The sequence below is a fragment of the Phocoena sinus genome, chromosome 4 (genome assembly GCF_008692025.1).
Source record: "Phocoena sinus isolate mPhoSin1 chromosome 4, mPhoSin1.pri, whole genome shotgun sequence".
Lineage (NCBI taxonomy): Eukaryota > Metazoa > Chordata > Mammalia > Artiodactyla > Phocoenidae > Phocoena > Phocoena sinus.
Window position 1 is genome coordinate 73358146 of NC_045766.1, and position 21716 is coordinate 73379861.

The following is a 21716-nucleotide window of genomic DNA, read 5'->3' on the forward strand; positions in this document are numbered from 1 at the left end:
TATGGTGTATGCTGCACCCCCTACTACCACAAAGGGTTTTATAAATTAACTATAAGAGAGATTTCAAGAGAAGCATCATTATGTCTTACATAGATGTGTAGTGAATGTTAAATAAATCACTGAAAATGAGTGAAAAAAACAAAGGTTCCAAAGCAAGGGTTTGAGGCTAAAAGAATGGTTTTAATGGGAGTTAGCTTTGGGAAAGAATGTTGGATTTGGGGTCAGAAGGCATAGGTGCAGATCTCAATTATGCTACTTACTGTGCACATATCATATAATCTCTCTATCCTCAAGTTTCTCATCTTTAAAAGAATATGATTATGATGTTTGTTTATCTCACAGAGTAAGAAGAATCACTTGAGATACTGTGCATAAGAACACATTGTAAAACACTCACTATACAGATACTGTGATATTATTGACATAATAACAGAAATTAGCAAATTGGGGGGAAATACCCAGTTAGTATGGGAAATTGAGGGGGTTTTTTGGTTATGTTGAACAGGAGATGACAGTGGGGTTTCTAAGTAGAGAGTGTCCACAGGCATTTGAAAATGCGAGCCTGGAATTTGGCTGTTAGGAGAGAACTAAAGCTGTTAGCATTAGAGTGATATTTGAAGCCATTAAAGAAAGAGGATGATTTCATTGAGAGAATTTAGTGAGAGATTACCTCTCTATGAATGTGTTTATATCCATGTACATATAAAAAACATAGTTTTAAAAAAATTTCTGTTTATATAGATGCTTATAGACACAGGAAAATACTGTTTGTCAGCTTATTTTTGCTTTTCCTCTTTTAAATTGTAAGCTATTTAAGGGAAAGGGCAGCGTCTTCTAACCAGTAGATCTAGAAAAATACCATACACGAGAGATACAGAGATTAATGTGAGTGATCATTTTAGTAAACAGCATTTTCCATTCCCAGTGTTCTAGATTCTGACCAGCTTCCCTTTTTTGGGGGGTGTGGGGTTATATAGCAAAAAGCGTCACAAAGTCCACAAAAACAACACCCCCCCTTAGACGGTGAGGTAAGTTTATATAATCACCTTTCTTTGGAACTTTTTATTATTGCAATGAAAATGAAATGTTTTGCATGTGATTATCATATGTTTTCAGTGATCAAAATGTTGCCATTTTCTTTTTTCCCCCTCACAAAATTCTCCTTACTAGGGAGAAAAAGACACAGGCCGGGAAGTTTATCAGAATCTATAGATTGGGTTTTTTTTAATCTATACACATCCGTCTGGAGATTATTTCCCTCCTCCCATCCCCAGCAGAGTTATCATCTCCCTCATCCATTTTCAGAGCTACTGTGTAATGAGAGATGGTCCTGAGAGCTGTATCTGGCACACGTGAATGGTGTCGGTATTAAACAAAAAACTCTACATAGTATTTCAGCTTCAGTGCTCATTTCCTAAGTGTGTATATTATTGATTGTACACATTAGTTTTATAATATTAAGTAGTACATTTTCGTTTCAAAGTAACATGTAACATGTAAGATTGTTTATTAACCTTTTAAAAATCTGTGCACCTAGATTCTGTATTATAATGATGTCCTATGCAAAAAGAAAAAAATAAACTAGATTGTAAATTTTATTGTTTTAACATGTGTGCACGTTTAGTGACATTTACATTTTGAAATAAAATTTATGATTCATTTTTTTAAAAATCTGTGTACCTATTTTGACCTGTTAAAATGAAGCTTATTACTAAATGAATATTTTATTGTACTTGGCTTTTTCATTAGCTATTTTCCTTTATCTTTGCCTTCTTATTTTTTCAATTTATGATCATTACTTCCTTAAAAAGTGCATAAAGGCATTATTTCATGTGAGTGTTGACTTTGATTTTTGTAAAATAAGTTATTTGAAAACCTAACACATGGGGCTTTACAAGCATCAATCTTCAGCACAATGCTTTCAAAGCACAAGTGTTTCTGGAATGGTAAGATGTATTGCTTAAAATGTTTTAAATTATCCATTATAAAGTTTTTTTTAATCTTATTGGACATATAATAACTATTTTTGGTTATTTATTTGAGAGCTTATGCATTGGTATAGTACCTGAAAGATTCACTCAAGCACTTTCAGTTTTTTCTCCACATGGTAATAACTCTGTACAAACCTTTGGCAGTCAGAGTTTGATAAGTTAATACACTCTTTCTTTTTTACCCAACATTTCCTTACTGGTCATTCTGGAGTAATTCATTATCTGAAAACTAAAGCTCCTCAGGAAAATAACATGTATAGTTTTAAAATTTCCAGTTGTACCCTTGTTTTGTCTGAGAAAGATAATGAAGAGATGCCTAGACTAGAAATCATGACTCATGGGTTTATTGTTTTGAATTTGTCATTAGCTCACTAAATGACCACAAATTCTTTATGTTACTGCTACATCTTCAGCTTTCTCTTCTCAGAACAGAGAATAATTCCTATTCCCCTCCTTGCTTTAGAAAGTTTTTATGCAATAAGATCAAGTTCTTTGGGAGAAAATCGTTACTCAGAAACAACTTATTAGCTATTTTAATGCATGAATTCTGAATGATTGTGAATGTGGTCCTGTATGTCAGCATCTTCGCAAGCATGTGTTAATATGTCTCTTTGCTTGTGTATTTGTGAAACTCGTCATGTGTGTGCATAGCTTGTTTTTGACATTGCTTCATTTTTCTCCACCTCTCCAGTGTCCCTTCCCATCCAGAAGGTCTCAGCACACTGATGATAGTGCCTTGTTAGTGGTAAGAACCTTGCACAAAATGGAATTTTACATTGCTTTGTCTAGAGATTTGGGGAATAGCTACTGTACTTTTCATTCTGAATTGATCTAAATACCATAAAACATGATGAGCATCATTACTAAATGCTTTACAAATAGCTAGAACTGTCTCCCTACATTACTTTTCATGATTTACCCAGTGTTCCAAGTGTTCTGCAGATATGATTCAAATATCTTTGTTAGTGTTTCCAAAAGTAAAACATTTGCATTGAGAACCATATTGGCTTTGTATGTGTGTTTGGAGGAGAGGGAATAATATATTCGTCTTTTAAATGTTTCTAATTCCAGGTGAACTTTATTAATCACTGTTTTGTCTTATAAGTCACCTGTATGATGAATGGTTCCCTTACTTCATGATGCTAATTATACAAATGTATATTTGGCATCCTATTTTATTATCTGTTTTAACCTACTGAAAATCCCAAACTTTGAGATCCCATTTTATATCTTAAACTCAGGGAAACATTAACTTGGAATGCTGTCTACTGATCTTTTTTTTTTTTTTTTTGCGCGGGCCTCTCACTGTTGTGGCCTCTCCCACTGCAGAGCAGAGGCTCCGGACGCGCAGGCTCAGCGGCCATGGCTCACAGGCCCAGCCACTCCGTGGCATGTGGGATCTTCCTGGACCGGGGCACGAACCTGTGTCCCCTGCATCGGCAGGCAGACTCTCAACCACTGCACCACCAGGGAAGCCCCACTACTGATCATTTTTAATATTAGTTTACTTTTTTTTTAATTTTGTATTTGATTTTATTGGACACATGCAAATTTAGAAGATACATTAAAACACACTGGTTTACTTTTATTGCCTGTTTCATCAGCTGAAAATGAGTATAACTTCAGAGCTTTATTGAGAGTCTTACTTCTGTCAGCTTTGCAAGAGAATTCTAACCATGTACATAATTGCTTTTCCCATCATGTTTTATGTTATTTTTTTCACCATAGTATTGAAAACTAGCAATTCAAAAGCCTATTGTCTGTAGCAATTCCTGTCTTAGGAGCTAGTAACTGCCGCCATTGTGCATACTACTGCATGAACTGCATACTTGAGCATGAGATTTCTATTACATAAACTTTCATTGTCAGAATTTCTGTGTTCTGTAATCATCATTTCCTTTAAGATGGCTAAAGCACATTTTAACTGGCAGTCTTATAAAGAAATAAGCCTCTGGAGTTTTAGTCAAAGTTAATTGGCATGAGAAGCAAATAACAATTTAATGTAGAAAAATATTGAGAGCCTATGGTGATCCAGACACTTTACCAGAATTATCTCATTCACTCCTCACAGCAGCCTTAAGAACTAAGGTTAAACTTATCACCATTTTACAAATGATTACTGAGGCACAGAATGTTTTGTCCAGAATGTGACTTCTCCAAGGTCACAGCTAGTAAGTACAAGGCTGGGTTCAAATCTAGATCCAGGTGACTTGAGAACGTGCATGAACACTGTGCTATATTGCCTCCCGTACTGTAATTGAAAACACTTTGAAACACTTTAGGAAACTGAAGATGAGATTTAATAACACATATAGTAAGTGCTGAATGCCCAGGCGTTTCTGTGAAGGAAAAAGTGGAATTTGGAAAAACAATAAAATCCCCTTAGCGTGAAATTTGTAATTTCAACTATTTTCAAAATACATACACTTATATTTTACTTAACAGTATTCATGTCTGGCCTAAATTAGACGGCCTTTAAAAACAAGAACCATGTCTCACATATTTTTGCATGCCAGATAGTGTCCAACATGTATTACAAAAATAGTCATTTTTAAAATCATACCTCTGATCTTCTCAAAACTACTTTTCAGTGGCTTCATATAGTAGAATAAAGTCCATATACTTTTTTTTTAGGTTTATTATTTATTTTTTTAATTTTTTTGGCTGCGTCAGGTCTTAGTTGCAGCATGTGAGCTTCTCTCTAGTTGTGGCGTGAGCGTTTTCTCTTCTCTAGCTGTGGCGCGCAGACTCCAGAACACATGGGCTCTGTAGTTGTGGTGCGCAGGTTCCAGAGCCTGTGGACTCTGTGGTTTGCAGCACACAGGCTCTCTCGTTGAGGTGCGTGAGCTCAGTAGCTGTGGTGTGCAGATTTAGTTGCCCCGCGGCATGTGGAATCTTAGTTCCCCGACCAGGGATTGAACTAGTGTCCCCTGCACTGGAAAGCAGATTCTTTACCACTGGACCACCAGGGAAGTTCCAAAATCCATATACTTCTTAACACAGCTTACAAACCCTTTAGAGTAGGTTCCAAACTTCTTAACATGGCCTATAAGCTCCTGTGTACTCTGGGTACTATGTATCTCTCATCTCTGGGATCATGCTATATCAGCATTTTTTCAGCTCTGAAAATATGGCAAGCCCTTTCCCACCTCAGGATCTTTGCAAATGCTCCTCCCTCTGCATGGAATGCCTCTCATTCCCTGCATATACCCCTTAGTTAATTCCTACTGATCTATCTGGTATCAGCTTAAATGTCACACCCTTAAAATGGCTTTTCTGCAACACCCCTACCCCCAAATCAAATTTGTCTCCACTGTTTTTCTTTTTTTCTTCATAGCACTTTTAGGTGGGTGTTTATTGTTTTGTATCTTCCCCTCTCCCCCATCCCCAATAGACTACTAGACTGTAAGCTTCATGGGCACAGGGATATTCTCTGTTGCACTTACCTATGTATACTCAATCCCTACCATAATTCCTGGGATATATTAGTTGCTTAATAAATAATTCCTGAGTGAATAATTCCTGATGTATGCTGTATATCTAATAATTGCTCATTAGGGGAGTTCCCTGGTGGTCTAGTGGTTAGGATTTGGCGTTTTCACTGCAGTGGCCCCAGTTCAATCCCTGGTTGGGGAGCTGAGAATCCCACAAGCTGTATGGTGTGGCCAAAATAAAAAAAATAAAAAATAAAATCACAATCAGAAAAAAAAATCTCAAAAAAAATTGTTTCAAGATAAGTTCTGATGATATAGCAAGTAAATGTTGGATTTGATTTAAAGACTTTGAAATATGGGATTTGAAATAACTGTTGGTAATGTTTAATATCAGTTACACTAACATTCTCTTAGGATTGCCCTTCAGGCTTCTGTTGCTTTCATATATGTCCCATATGTATCTACATCCCATCTCTAGATACTAGAAAGGATCTAGGCTCATTTCACTTCCTCTTCCTTCCATCCATTTTCCTTCTTTGCCAGCATAGTGGCTTTTAGCCTTTTTTTTTTTTTTTTTTTTTTTTGCGGTACGCGGGCCTCTCACTGTTGTGGCCTCTCCCGTTGTGGAGCACAGGCTCCGGGCGCGCAGGCTCAGCGGCCATGGCTCACAGGCCCAGCCGCTTCGCGGCATGTGGGATCCTCCCAGACCGGGGCACGAACCCGTGTCCCCTGCATCGGCAGGCGGACTCTCAACCACTGCGCCACCAGGGAAGCCCTAGCCTTTTTATATTTGAGATTGACAGTAATTCAAGTCCATTTGATCGTAAGGAGGCCCAGGAAATCTAAACAGGTGAAGGCATATACAATGTAAGACTGCTGTCACAGCCTTGTTCTTTGGTACATTTCTTTCCTCACTTTCTTCTGCCTTAAGATAATGTTGCAGTGTGTGTTACATGCTTTGTTTTACACACACGAAAAAGACGTTGCTATCTATCAACTCATTAAAAATATAGTTGTATTTATTATATTGACCATCCTACTCACCTTTTCCTAAACACCACATGTGTTCTTGTTCATTTATCCCATGATTCAGATATTTGTGATTGTAGTTTAAATTTTTAAAAATTATTTAACTTATAAAGACTTTAATATCTTTAAGCCTTTGGCATTTTTAATAGATACAATCTTACCCAACGCCCTTTGTGAAAGTTTTGTCTTCTCTGATTTCCACTCCCCACCAAATGAAAAAATTGTCATGTTTTGAGCAGCTTTTATCTGTAATAAAAATTCTGTACAATGGATTCTAACATTCTAAATGTCTCTAATTATATCTCTAATATATCTAACTAGTTTTATGTAGGCTGGTGAAAGGATAAAGGATTCAAAGAAAAGGAAAATTGTACTTAACTTATCAGAGGTCATTTGGACTTTTACAGAAGCAGAAATGAAATTTTGGTTCATCCTTAAGGTGTGATGCAAAATCCTCATGTCCTGGCTTCTCACATCAGAGCCATTAAACTGAATTATAATAAATCTAATTTGGATTAATATTGAAAAGATGTTGCTTTTATTCATGCCAATTCTGATCAGTTAAAATGAGCTCTTTGACTGGATTTGTTTCCCCTGTCATAGGAACAGCACAGGACTCATTTGTTTCTAAGGCTATTTTGCTAAAAAAATTTGATGTACTCAGTTTTATTTCTATATAAAATCATGTTTAATAAGTCATGCCTTTCATTTCTTGATTAATGTGGTATGAGGTATTGAAATAATTTGAATTAAACAGGTGGAAAACTGTGTTTAATAAATTATAGGGTTTTTCCCCCCAACTATTCTCTTTCTGCCCTATCAATATCTTAGTAAACCATTTGAAAGTTTGTCAGTGACCTTTCCTTTTCTAATTTTACTGACAAGATCTGCCTGCCTGCCTGTCTGACGTTTTGCTAACATAAATGCTGCCTTCTGTTTCTTCTCTTTCTCTTTTGCAATTTAGTCGCTGTCAGGTGTGAATCAAGTGGGCTGTGCTGCTACCCTGCCTCATTCTTCTGCCTTCAGGCCTCTTAAGGTATATCTTGTTATTGTAATTTACCAGGAACTTTGAGGAGGGGATTTGCCCGGGAGGTCTTAAATTTCCCAATGGATTGGTCTAACAACAGTCTGAAATCTAGAATTGTATGAAATATAACTAAGCTTATGAAGCTAAGTTTAACATTAATTTCACTTGAAATTTTTTGGCAGTTTTATTATGCCAGAAACATAGAGCCTTTGTTAATTCTTTATATTGAGATTTTTGTTTGAAATGTCCTTCTAATTTTCTTATCAAAGGGTTGGGGTTTTTTTGTCATGAGTTACTATGTTACTTTGGTTAATATATGATATTGAGTTAACTCTGTTGTCTAATGTGCATGCGAAATAATTTGAGTATCAGTCCCCCAAAGTGTCACTGCCAAAACCCTATTACAGTAGAGGTCAGCAAGCTATGGTCCCTAGGCCACCTGTTTCTGTAAATAATTTTAGTGACATACAGCCACGCCCATTTGTCTATGGCTGCTTTTGCACTTAAAAGCAGAGTAGGAATAGTTACAATGGAGATCACATGGCCTGGAAGTCTAAATTAAAAACCTGTGGTATTTTATTTTTTAAAGACCTCTAGGGATGGTAATTCCATACTTATTATCATATGATACCTAAGAAATGATTCATAATCCTGACTGTCAACAAGGTCCTCTCCTTGTCTAACTTATATCTGTCCTCCTGTGGTTTACACCTATTTCTTCTTTTCTTTCCAGAGTGGAGATTTTCTAGTTACTTAGCAGTCCTTATGTGGAGAATCTTTATATTTGAAAACTATTATGATGCCACCCGTGTCTTCTCCGTAAATAAGCTTTGGCCCTTTTATGTGCCTTTCCTAGCCTGTTTGTCTTTATGAACTTTCACAAGTTCTCTGCCCTCCATTTTGGCTTCACAGTTCCCAACTAGAAATATATCCCTCATTAGAGCCCACGTAGTACTGAGCATGAAACAAGGGTTATTCACGTCTTATGCTGAGCATTAGGTTGGCTTTTTCCATTTTGGTATTCATTTTGCTGTGTATCCATTATAATTCTCAGATGTTTTAGTTATATTCCTAAATGATAATTAATTTCTAAACTTTGTATCTTTTGTTTTCCTAAATATTTAATTTTGCTTTTCGAACATTTAAAATTTTCTAATTTCCCGGAATATTTTCAAATTCTTGCATCATGTCCTTCTAAATGCTGACCCCAACTTTATAACATCTGTAAACCTGATAAACCTTCTCTCTGGTTATTATTGAAGCTACACATACCTGGATGACACCTGATAAAACTTTATAATTCTCTTCTATATTAACCTTTTGCTAGCCTTTCTCAGCTAGGTTCGTTATTTGAACTACAAAGAAAATTATTTGAGGGACTGTTTTCAAAATTTTTTCAAGGAAGGTATATAACTAGTACCATTCTAGGTATATAGGAGAAAAGTTAATTCGTTACACTCAGTGGATACCTTAGGGCATTGGGGCTTATCCTCCCCTAGAATTTTAGTTGAGTAAGGCCAAATCTGAATGTGCCAGAAGTTGTGTAATGTCTAACATTCTTCCTGTCAGACCTGCTGCACTGTCAAATGATTAGTTTAAAAATATTTATTCTTTATTTTTTGGTATCTCAGTTACTCTGCAGCAGGTATATACTATATTTAGGCATGATTTTATTTCTTTTGTCGCTTAACTAGGCACTAAAAGTTGACTTTGTATCAGTTTCCATTTTTTGCTCTCCAGTTCTCCAAAAGTTCTCAGATACACCAGTCAATGGCCTCAGCGTGATTTGAACTAATTATTTCAGTATCCTAGAATGTAAGCAGTTAGATTTATAGTTTGAATAAAAATATATTTTTAAAATCACCATTTTGTAAGTCCCCTCTTTTCTGGCTTTGTTTTTCATTACACCCAACTGTATGTTATCTTTTGGTATTTCTGGAGGTAGAGAACATTTGCTGCCATTCAGTGGAATGTGTTTCAGCTCTTCCTTCTAATCTAATAGAGTTGTCTAATAACTTTATTGTTTATTCCTAAATATGTTAAAGTTTCTAGTCTATCTCACTGTAATAGGTCTTTTTAAATTAAAAATTTTTTTCCTCTGTATCTGGAATAATCTCTACTTTTTATGTTTTTCTGTTTGTACCATTGGTCCTAGCTTTCTCCTTCCTACCTCATCTTCCTTGAAAATAAGGATAGTATTTTGTCTCGTTGGCCCATTTATTCCTTTTACTAGTGCCTGTTGCTCTTATTTTAAATTAAATTTGTTATTTAAATTTTCATTTCTTCTCAGCATCCTAAACTTAGTTTATTGGCATCTTTAAACTTGATGAACATGTTGTCTTTTTCACTAATGAAAATGTAATACATTGCTTCACTCAGGAGCGCAGCTTACTTTTTAAGTCTTAATTCTCGGTCTAAGAGTATCAAACCAAGGAAACATTACCACAGAATTGTCTTTCAGATCAGTCCAAGAATTTTCTCAACAGCATGGCTTCTGTTTATTTACTTATTTATAGCAGTTAAAATTTCCTGTCATCATTAATCTCACCTGACCCAACTCCAACTTCAGATAAAAGATTTCTGAAAATATTGAAAACCAAAAGGGAGAAAAAAAACATGGGAGTGTGTATGTGTGTGTGTATTTGTGTGTGTGTTTTAAAGTCATTCTGTTCAAAAATGTGTCTCAGTTATCATAAATTATTGAGTACAACTCAATGGTTATTGAATATAACTAGCTATCAAGGCCTGAAAACTTGTTGTTATTCTAGCTTTTCTTGATTCTACTCCTCTGCCAAGTCTTCAATATTTTTAACCCAGCTAACCAACGCTTCCTTTTAAATTAGCTTAACTCCGTTCCCTTTTTTTAGGTACACTCTATACCAGTTGAGCTAGTTCTTCCTTCTTTTTTACAGTTCCTTTGGTCAATAAATTAAAAACATCTTGGATTCAAATACTGGTCTCGAAATACAACTATCATCTTTAAATACCTCATTTCCTAACTGAAATGAAGAAACCTTCATCACTCTTTCTTAAAACATTACTCAAGGAGGGGGGTAGGAATACTTTAGAAAGTATGCCAGAAAAATACTATTATAAAATAAAATTTTATTCTCTTCTATACATTCCCCAATAAAATTTTCTGCCTTAGGATGATTTCATTTTTCACAGTCATAGGAAAGGCCTGTTATATAATAGGACTATCTTTAGAGAATGCATTACATAAATCTTATATTCTCTAGAACTAAATAAAGTTTGGCCTTGGGGGGGTGGTGGGATGAATTGGAAGATTGGGATTGACATATATACACTATTGATACTACGTATAAAATAGATAGCTAATGAGAACCTACTGTATAGCACAGGAAACTCTACTCAGTGCTTTGTGGTGACCTAAATGAGAAGGAAATCCAAAAAAGAGGGGATATATGTATACATATAGTTGATTTACTTTGCTGTACAGTAGAAACTAACACGACATTGTAAAGCAACTGTACTCCAATAAAAATTAATTTTATAAAAACTTTGGCCTTAAAAAATATTCAGAATTATTATACAAATTCTCATTTCTAGACTTAATTTTGGAGGAGAGTTGCATGTTTTTTTTCTTTTATTGATATAATCCCAAATGTGGAAAGAGGTACTTTCCATAAATGTGGAAAGTACCTCTTCTTGAGTAATAATAATTGATGTATCTATATTTCTCCACAGAATGATCACAGATCTAATGCTATATCAAGTTCACCTACAACAGAAACAGGTAATAGACACAAAAGTGCAATTAACCACTTCCCAATTATAATTCTTTACCAGGATTTTCCTGATAAATTGCTCCTTAGATGGCTGTGGCTTCCTTTTCTGAAATGAGAAATCAGGCACAAAATTGGGAACTCTGCACATTTTTCACTTTTTAATTCAACTAGTCGTTCAGCCACTCAGCCATTTGATATGAAAAGATGAGCAAGAGCTAGCAGGGCTGTAGGTTTGCAAGAGACTATATTTAATATATTAACATTCATTTTGCCTTTATTGAATACCAAAAGTAACATGACAATTAAAAATACATACAAACAGGGATTTCCCTGGTAGTGTAGTGGTTAGGATTCCAGGCTTTTACTGCCATGGCCTAGGTTCAATCCCTTGTTGGGAAACTGAGATCCCACAAGCTGTGCAGCCTGGACCCCCAAAAAATAAGAATAAAAATACATACAAGCAGCCCTCCCACTTTCAGGGTTACTTTTCTTTTCTTCTTTTTTTAAGTATTTATTTATTTGGCTGCTCCAGGTCTGAGTTGCGGCATGTGGGATTTTTAGTTGTGGTATGCAGGATATTTTAGTTGTGGCATGCGGGATCTAGTTCCCTGACCAGGGATCGAACCTGGGCCCCTGCATTGGGAGCGTGGAGTCTTAACCTTTAGCTCATGAGGGAAGTCCTGGAGGTTACTTTTCTATACCAGATTTTCTATTAATAAAATTATCATTTTATATCATTGCAATATTTAACTTTTTTCTTCATTTGCCATTTATTGAACTTTTGTCATGTGTCTGTTATTATATTTAATTTTTTTCCATCTTCTTTAATCTTATTTTGCTTTTCCATGCTGATTCAGTTCATCATTCCCCTGCATATTCTTTTCCTGCTGCTATTCAGAGAAACCAGGCCCAGCGCCCTGAAAGCTTCCTTTTCAGAGGAGCTGTCAGGGCAGAAACAAATAAAGGTAGGTGGCAGTGCTAAAAGGGGCATTGGGGGGGCTTGGGGGATGGTGGTTATACAATGACATTATACATTACATGCTTTTAAACTTCTACCCTGGGAATTCCCTGGCAGGCCAGTGGTTAGGACCCTGCGCGGTCACTGCCAGGGCCCTGGTTCAACTCTGAGTCAGGGAACTAAGATCCCGCAAGCTGCACGGTGAGGCCAGACAAACAAACAAATAAATAAATAAACTTCTACCCTGAGATGTCACCAAGGCAAAAGTTTTAAACTCTGCGTTTGTCTGTGATCTCACTGATATTAAAGGAAGAGAATCTTAATCTTGTTTGAATTCATTTTGGTCAGAAAGTTGCTCAGTACCACCTAAAAGCAGGTTATAGTGTTTGAACAAAAAAATTACTCTTTCAGGGCTTCAGGGAATGTCCCTTCTCTCTGTAGTATGCTCTTTTTCAGATTTTTCTGTTGGTAAAAGCTGTTTTCTGTGTTGTTAAAGAAATGAATCAGTAATTTAAAAAAAACCAAACTATTTAGTCTCATGGTTTTTAGTTAATGTGGCAAATTTCTGCCTGACCCCCAAAGAAGTTACCTAGAAGTGGAAACAGACATTTCACTCTCAAAATAACTATTTTTAACATAACTGATAGATACACTCACAGTGAGATTTAAACTCAAACCAGAGATGCACTGCTGGTGGGATTGTTAATTAGCATGGAAAACTGTTTACATTATCTGCTAATGGTGAACCCTTGTATATCCTATGACTAGCAATTTTGCTTTCTGAAATATGTACACATCTGTACCAAAAGATATGTCCAAATTATTCATAGCAACATTATTCATAATAGCCCCAAACTGAATGTCCATCAACAATAGAATGGATAAATAATTGTGTATATTTGTACAATGGGATACTAAATAAGCAATGAAAATGAACACATTAATATACATAACAACGTGGATAAATCTTATAATGTTGATCAAAAGAAGCCAAACATAAAAACATACACACATATAATACGGTTTTATATGTAGAAAGTTCAAAAATGGACAAAACTAATCTGTGGTGTTAGAAGCCAGGAGGTACATAGTTAGAACCTGTGGTACTAGAAATAACTGTTAGGTACTGATACTGATGGGTAGGGAACATGAGAGGGTCTCCTGGGTGTTGGTAATGTTGCATTTATTGACTTGCTTGTGTCTGCTTTGTGATGATAATTTATTCAGCTGTTTGCTTATGATTTGTCTAATTTTTTGCATGCAATATTTTTCAATAGAAACGTTTTTAAATGGATGTAATCAAACACACAAAGTAGTTGAGCCAAATGGGTAATGGACATTTGGTAGTTTTTATACTATTCTCCCTATTATTGTGCATATTTTTAAATTTCCATAATAAAAACTTTCTTTAAAAGGTCACTCCAGAAGTAGAAAGTGCTGTACTTTCAAGGAAACTGTGATCAGGTGGATCTGAGTATTTTTGCGGCACTGGCAGTCACTTTCTATCTTACGTACCAATATTTTTTAGGTCATGCGTCACCCCTTCTTTCATCTTCTGCACCTACCACTGATTTTAAAGATCCGGTAACAAGACAGAATTCAAGACAGAGAGAAGAAGAGCTGGAATTAATAGATCAACTACGGAAAGTATGTACATTGCCTTTGAATTACATTTTTCAGTGATACTGGTGTAGCCCATAATCCTGGCATCACTTGTTCATTTGACTTATAATTTTTAATAGAATCAACAAGTGTCCATTGTGTGCTGTGATGCCCATTGTGTGATGAATTTTTTCACTTGTTTACTAGGAGAATGAGATGGGTTATTCCATAAAGCTCAACCCCTGACCCTACTCATTTAAAATTTTTTTCTGCCTCATGATTTAAAGAAATCTTGTTAGAGTAATAATAATTCATATGTATGTACACATATACATATATTGATACATACCACACTTACATCATACGTAGTGTTTATTTTAAAATTGGATCTAGTTGTTTTTTGTTTTTTAGTCAGAAAATTGTAAATGAATTCTGTTGTGGAACTTTGCAGCACTGTCGCCTGGCTGCCATACATATGTATATATATATGATCTCCTTAAGTTATTGACTTAGGATAGAAAGATAAAATAGAGATTGTGGTACTTAAGTTATTTGCTTTTTAACTTGATTTCTAATTAAAATTATTCCATTGTGACTCCATTATGTCCTGTGTGTCAGCCACTCTTGAATTAATATATTTCACATTTTCCTGTTCTTTTAGCATATTGAGTACCGGTTAAAAGTATCTCTGCCTTGTGATCTTGGAGCAGCTCTAACCGATGGTGTTGTTCTTTGCCATTTGGCCAATCATGTGCGGCCTCGATCTGTCCCAAGCATTCACGTTCCCTCACCAGCTGTAGTAAGTTTATAATGCTTAAAAAAAAGTTGGCTCTTCATCAGACATTTGTTAAGTACAGAGGCGGGCACTGTGCAGAATGCTAAGGGTACAAATATGAATAGAGTCCAGCCCCTGCCTTCCGGGTCTCACTTATACTAGAGAAAAAGTAGGCATGCAAACAATAACTTACAGCTGTGTGTGATGTTATAAAAGAGGTATGTAAGAAGTGTGCTATCGGAATACAAAAAAGGGGCCACTTCAACTCTGTCTGGAAAGTTCAGGAAAGCCTTCCCAGAGGAGGTAAAATTTGAACTAATTCTTGATGTATGAGTAGGAATTTGCCAGCAGTACAGAGAGGGAGAACAGCATTCTGGGCATAGTATTTCTAGACTAAAAAGCTAAGGAAGATCATGGCATATTCAAGGATTTCTTAAGTTGTTCAGAATAGATCATTCACAAGGTGTTGGTGTAAATGGCAGAGGATGTAGCTAGAGAGGTAAGCTAAGGGCCATGTGACAAGGGCCTCATGTCCCATGTCAGGGAGATAGAAGTTTATCTTAGTGTAGACAATCAGGAAACACAGAAAGAATTTGAGAGGAATAATGTGATTATAATTGCAGTTTAGAATGATGAATATTTCAGGGGTAGAAGTGACATGATTGAGGGACCAACCTCAGGTGGAAAATGAGGCAGAATATGCATTCAGGATGGCTGGCAGGTTTTTTTTAGACTGCTGGTTAGATATGGACATCAGTATCAGGATGGCAACCCACAAGAGAAAGAGCAAGTTTTAGATGAACACAACTCTCCTTTTTCTTCCTTCAAAATTTTAAAATATTTTTTCCATTCTTTTTTATTTATTTACTTGGCTGCATCAGGTCTTCGTTGCAGCACGCAAGATCTTTATTGCAGCAGGCGGCTCTTTCATCGTGGCAGGGGTTCTCTTCATTGCAGGCTTCTTTCTAGTTGTGGCGTGTGGGCTCAGTAGTTGCGGCGCACACCTTCAAGTTTTTATTAAGATTTCAAACCTTCAGAAAAACTGAAAGAATAACACAAAGAATACCCTTAAAGCCTCCACCTAGAGCTGACATTCATTGCATCTTGCCATCTTGCTTTGTCTATATTTATGCGTGTTCATGTGTGTGTGTATTTTAACTGCACCATTTAAAAGTTGGAGATATTATAACACCTTACCCCCTAAATATTATTGAGAATTTTCCTAGGCCACCTTGCTCTTACCCATAGCCTGAAGCCAGGGATGAACAATGTGGTGGCTGAGCCCTGTTCCTCAAGGTGGGAGTGTGATGTGATTCATTCACAGGGCTCCCTGTGGGATCGGGCTGAAACTGAGAAGGGACAGCTCTGAGCCCTTAGCAGCCAGCAGGGAGTCGGGGTAGGAAATGAGGATGGATGCACAGGCTAAGTAAAGAGACATTCGGTGAGGCGCCAATAGCATCCACAAGTTATATTCAGATTTCCCCAGTTGTTCCAAGAATATCTTACATGGCTGCTCTGCTCCTCTCCCCTCACTAGCATGCACACACAACAGGATGTAATCAGGGTTTCCACATTGCATTTGATTATTATTTGCTGTTGTGACAGCTCTTTTGATGAGTCTGAATGGATATTGTGCATCTGTAACATGCTTAGCAGTGTCTAACCTTTTCAAAGGTTTTGCCCTCGTCTCATTTTCTGGTCATTTGTTGTTATTTAGCACATACTTCCTGGGTCAAATCCTTTACTCAAATTGCAGTTGTATCTAGGCCTATAGATTGCCACTCTGGACATTCATCTTGCTGCCTCCCCAGATGCAAATCATTTAAGCCTCCCAAGGACCTTTGATTCTAATTATAAAAGCTGCTTTGTTACCAAGGTCCCAAGAGGCTGATATGCCCCTTTCCCCTCTAGCATATCCAAAAACAGAGTCATGCATTTGCTTCTAAAGAAAATAGGTAGCCATTTTTTATTTAGTGACCTCAGAAAGCAGGCATTCAGCTTTGTGTAGAAAAGGCAGAGAGGAACAGTAGCACTACCAAATCAACTATGCCCCCAAAGACTTGAAAGACTTGGTTTTGCTCCTAAAGGTGGTGATTAAGAGAACAGGAATTGACATGCTATTTGGCAATGTCAGAAGGGGAAGGGCTTATTCATACTTTGCATTCTTCCCAGTTTCTATCAACTGAATTAAGAAAAATAAATTTTTTTAGTAATAAAAAAAGACAAATCTATCATTCTTCATTTTCAGGGGAAATACTTAGGAAGTAGCAAGGAGCTCATGTAGAAAGTGGAATATGAGAGCAAGGGTGATTGAAGTTCTTTATCTTCATCAACCAAACATAGTGCCTTTCATTTAAGAATGTAAAATATTTACATACAGGAAAAATAGAACTATTTTATCAATGTTAAACCACTTAGAGACATAAAACACATGGACCTTCTTGTCAAAGAAACATGATATAACATGAAATTAGAGCATTTAAAACTTGCTAATGAAATCAACAACAACATTTAGTCATATTTATTGAGCAGCTAGTCAGTGGTAGGCATTCTGAATAGGATGAAAGGTACAGAGATGAGTTACAAGTGGTCCATTCTCTCAAGAACATGAATTCCTCTTAAAAAGTAAAATAAATAAAAGGTCTTTCCTGAAATAGTATCCTCGACACTTAAAAGCAAGTAGGCCTGGGGCTTCCCTGGTGGTGCAGTGGTTGAGAGTCCGCCTGATGATGCAGGGGACACGGGTTCGTGCCCTGGTCCGGGAAGATCCCACATGCCGCGGAGCGGCTGGGCCCGTGAGCCATGGCCGCTGAGCCTGTGCGTCCGGAGCCTGTGCTCCACAATGGGAGAGGCCACAATAGTGAGAGGCCCATGTACCGCAAAAAAAAAAAAAAAAAAAAAAAAAAGCAAGTAGGCCTACTAAATAAAATTGTTTAAGAGGATATCTTTTGGGTTAATAAATGACCTATAAAGTTGAGAAACACCTCAGTATGTAAAACTTCCCAAATTCTAACATTTGGGGGTGGAAAAATGGACTTTGAGTCAACCAGATGAAAACCATCCAGTATTTTAATTAAAAGCAAAAAAAAAAAAAAATCCTCGCTTTTAAATTATGATACTGATTATTATGAATAAGTCAATATTGTTTTAATAGGGATACTGTTACAGTACTAGATTTCAGTATAAATATTTATTATCTATTTTTCCTTCATACTGAATTGCTCTCCCTCATATTAGACTATTTCTCCCCTTATTTTGTTCTTCTGACCATACAGAGAGCTTTGTAACTTACTTTCTTAGAGATTTTTCCTGATGAGAATATAAAATTAAAGCCAAATACAAATGAAAAACCGTAGCAGTTTCTCTGTGGCTACATTAACACATAGTGATTTATTGTAATTCTTTGAAAACCTGCTAATTAGATCTGAGTGTAACTTAAAAAACACTTTCATGATGTACTGTATGAACCAGGCTTTTTCCCCCCCGGTTCAAGAAATGATCCCTCATTGTAAGGGGAGGTCATAAGTCCAGGTATTTCGAAAGAAACTCAGAAGGGCTCTTGTGCTTGGAACCATTAGGTTATAATTCATCTTTCTTTGTTATTTGGGGAGGATCTATGATGTATGATAAACTGCTGTTTGGTTGTTCAATAGGCATAGGTTTTAAGTAGTACAGTTCACATTGTTAGAAGTGCACTATTGAATCATATAAAAAAATCATTACAAATATTGTGATGTGACAACTCTTTGAAAGAACCATATCACCAAGGAAGATGACCTGAAAAAATGCTGAATCATTTCAATTTTCAAATAGCAAAATCATTTATTTCTTGTTCCTTTCAGTCTAGTTCCTTTCCTCTTGCTGAAATTATTTACTTTCTTCCCCAAAAACCCACATAAGATTTCTTATTCAGATCGGGCTGTACATTACAGAAATGAAACAGGCTCTACATGGCTATCCAAAACCATGTTTTATGTCATCCGAAGTTCTGGAAAAGCTTTTGGGGATAGCAGGTTCCTCTGATATTTGACTTAAGGCAAAATCATGAGTCCTTCTACACTCCAGAGTGATAGGGAGTCTACACCCCTGGGTCCTTTTAACTAGCCATTCCATTGGACACATACAGAGCGGGGATGTGTAGCCTGGGATTCATGCACTCCTAGGGCTTCCAGCACTCGTTGAACTCCCTAAAATTGTATGCATGTGTATTCTTCCAAAGAGTAGATTCACAGCTTTCATCAGACTGGGATTTAGACAAATGCTAAGAGAAGGAATAACTGGAGACAGATGATGGTTCCCCACTCCATTTCCCCTTCATCAGTCAGAAATCTGCTCTTTGTAGGGGAAATCTCAAAGGAATCTTTTTATTCTACTCCTTAACCCCCGACCCACACACATTTAGGGTGCTAGTACTCCTCATAGAGATAATGCTGAGTTGGACCCCAGGATCACTATTCTGAGCTTTCTTTTCTTTTTGTCTGAGATGGTGGTGACTCTTGGACCAGTTTCTTACTTAGCAACACGAACTCTATCTTTTTATCCTTTCTTTTGCACAGAAGGAAACTTGTTTTTCTGCCTATGCAGTAAGACCTATTTCACTCTGTCCTTCCAGCATCTAAGGGAGATGTTTCAGAAATGTAGGGGTCCTTCTTTCATAGAACAAAATGCCCAGGTCCCCTTCTTTTGTTAGAGTCTCACATTCATGATCCACCTGTGCACACGACGCCCCTAGCCTTCTCTCCCAAACTCAGATCAAGATCCTGGTCTGCTTAGCTAAGGTCCCTTCAGAATAAGGGAAGCTAGTTGCATTGATTCTGCTTCCATTTCTACTGGTATATGGAGAGGGGTTTCTAGCTAATGAAAAATTCTTCTAAGTGAAAAGCAGTTGTCCTATGTTTTCTTTGCCCAGTTTCTCTTAAAGTTAAGCCCATGTCCCAATAGCTTTCGCCACAGTGACTTTCCTATTACGCCTCAATTCACCTTACCTCCCTCTTAACTAGCAAGGAGTTAAAACCACAGCATCAATCCTACCGTGAACACCCGCTCTTTCACATGTAAAAAGTCTAAGAGAAGGAGCCCAGCTCCAGCGTGAATTAGCAAGTGTGAACCCCTATAATTGTTCTTCTCCTTCTGTTAAGAAGATTCTGATTCTATTTATGTTTCACATTTGGGGTTTTTTTTTTTACTTTTTTACCTCAGTTATAGAAGAACTTGGCATAGGCAAGAAGGGGTGTTCTCCATGGAAACCTGTTATCTTCTTTCTAGACTTAATTTTTGAAAGCTTTTCACTTTGAAATTTTAAAATTATTACTCTCCTTCCATCTCAGTTGTTGCCTTTTATAAAACTTTTATGATAAAGCCAATCCTAGTGTCTGCTAGGTTTCTCAGGCCAAGATTATAGTACGTTCAACCATTACTATGTAGTTATCTTGTTTCCCGTCTTCTTGGCAACAGTATGATATTCCGTCTTTGAAGAAAACCCAGATATTCACAAGTGAAACCGTTTTTTTTCTAGAGATGGTACAGGCTTTCATCTGCTTTGTAAAAACCATAGGTCAGATTTCCTGCAAATGTTTGGCTTCCATGCCTGATACTTAAACCAACAGATGAATTTGAACAATTGAGTTTGTTAATCACTTTGGGAAATGAGATTCAGATTTCTTTCTTACATGATAACCCACTTGGCAAAAAATTTTATCACTTTAGGTCATGTGATACAACTATGTTCTAGTCATCAGAGATCTTTTCAGAAAAGCAAGCTTACTAGTTAGTGACTAGGGGAATTTCCTATGGGAAATTTTCACCCTTTGGAAAATGGTTCTTTAATCCAATCTTTTAAAATTCAGATGTTTAAAAAATTTTAAATATAACCATTGAGTAGAGACATGATGCATCTGCAACGTATTTATGAGCAAAGGCCATTGTTTTTTAATTATTATTACTGTTTTCTTTAAAAGACTGAAAGGAAATGAACCAAAGTGTTAATAACTGTGATTATATTTGAATGACTGAGCTGTGGGTAATTAATTTTCTTGTTATTCCTCCAAATTTTCTTTGGTGTATATTGCTTTAAAGTGGAAAAAAATTAAATCATCCTCCTAAAATTTCTCTATTTAGCACTTGCCTTACAAAAATCAAAGCCCAATGTCTAAAGTAGGGGGTGGCAAACTATGGGCCACAGGCCAGTACCTATTTTTGTAAATAAAGTTTTATTAGAACACAGTCACTCTTATTTGTTTATATATTGTCTGTGGTTGCTTTCAAGCTCTTAGCAGGTTTGAGTAGTTGCAACAGATCATATGGCCGTGAGGCCTAACATCTTTATTATCTGATTCTTTAAGAAAAAGTTTGCTGACCCTCTGGTCTAGAACATTCAGTTTATGAAGCAGATGGCAAGAGTGTTTTTAGTTAGCAAATTTTTTTAAACTTTGCTAATAACACCATGTTTTCTTTCCTTTGCAGCCTAAATTAACAATGGCAAAATGCAGACGAAATGTGGAGAATTTCCTCGAAGCCTGCAGAAAAATTGGTGTACCTCAGGTAATAAATTTATCATATTTTATGTTGCTAAATAAATGTGGGTATTATTTTCTTAAAATCTTTTAGAAATGCAGGTATCTAAAATCTTATAGGGTGGTTCTGAGCTAAGTTGATAATTACTAACATGATTTTGTGTTACTAGAGTCAGTCATTATATTTTGAGCAGTTTCCCTTAATTATTTCCAAGGACCAAGCAAAGAAATCATATACACATGAATTTCAATATGTTGTAGTAAGTAATTAATGCTAAGTAATCAAAAATAGTTATTCTGATATTTTCCTAAATACCCCCACTTGCTGATTGACTTGTGTACAACTTCATACACAGTAGAGTCTGTGCTTCAGAACAAGTGCATCTCAGACTAAGAATGCTTCAGTTGGCTTCAGTTTTTTAACACTTGCTTTAATGCTTTTAAAAAATGTTTATTTTGAAATAATTTTAGGCTTTGCGAAATGTTGCAAAAATATCATAGAGAGATACTGTATACACTTCACCTAGGTTCCTGGACTGTTAACATCTAACATAAATGTAAACATAGTATGTCATTCAAACTAATAAACACATAGACAGTGCTGTTGACTAAATTGCAGACTTTATTCAGATTTACCAG

General features: G+C 36.3%; 1 protein-coding gene across 11 annotated transcripts in view; it reads left to right on the forward strand.

Moving 5' to 3' along the window:
* Positions 1-21716, forward strand: part of LRCH3 (leucine rich repeats and calponin homology domain containing 3) — a 115958-nt gene that overhangs the window by 85365 nt on the left and 8877 nt on the right. For 2 of the 11 annotated variants that reach the window (XM_032630246.1, XM_032630248.1), the window contains exons 13-20: positions 978-1028; positions 2683-2736; positions 7419-7490; positions 11190-11238; positions 12088-12195; positions 13717-13835; positions 14452-14589; positions 21028-21105. In XM_032630246.1, the coding sequence (XP_032486137.1) occupies positions 978-1028; positions 2683-2736; positions 7419-7490; positions 11190-11238; positions 12088-12195; positions 13717-13835; positions 14452-14589; positions 21028-21105 (669 nt within the window). The remainder of the gene's footprint in view (positions 1-977; positions 1029-2682; positions 2737-7418; positions 7491-11189; positions 11239-12087; positions 12196-13716; positions 13836-14451; positions 14590-21027; positions 21106-21716) is intronic. The other 9 variants (XM_032630249.1, XM_032630254.1, XM_032630257.1 and 6 more) reach the window with 6 other exon arrangements.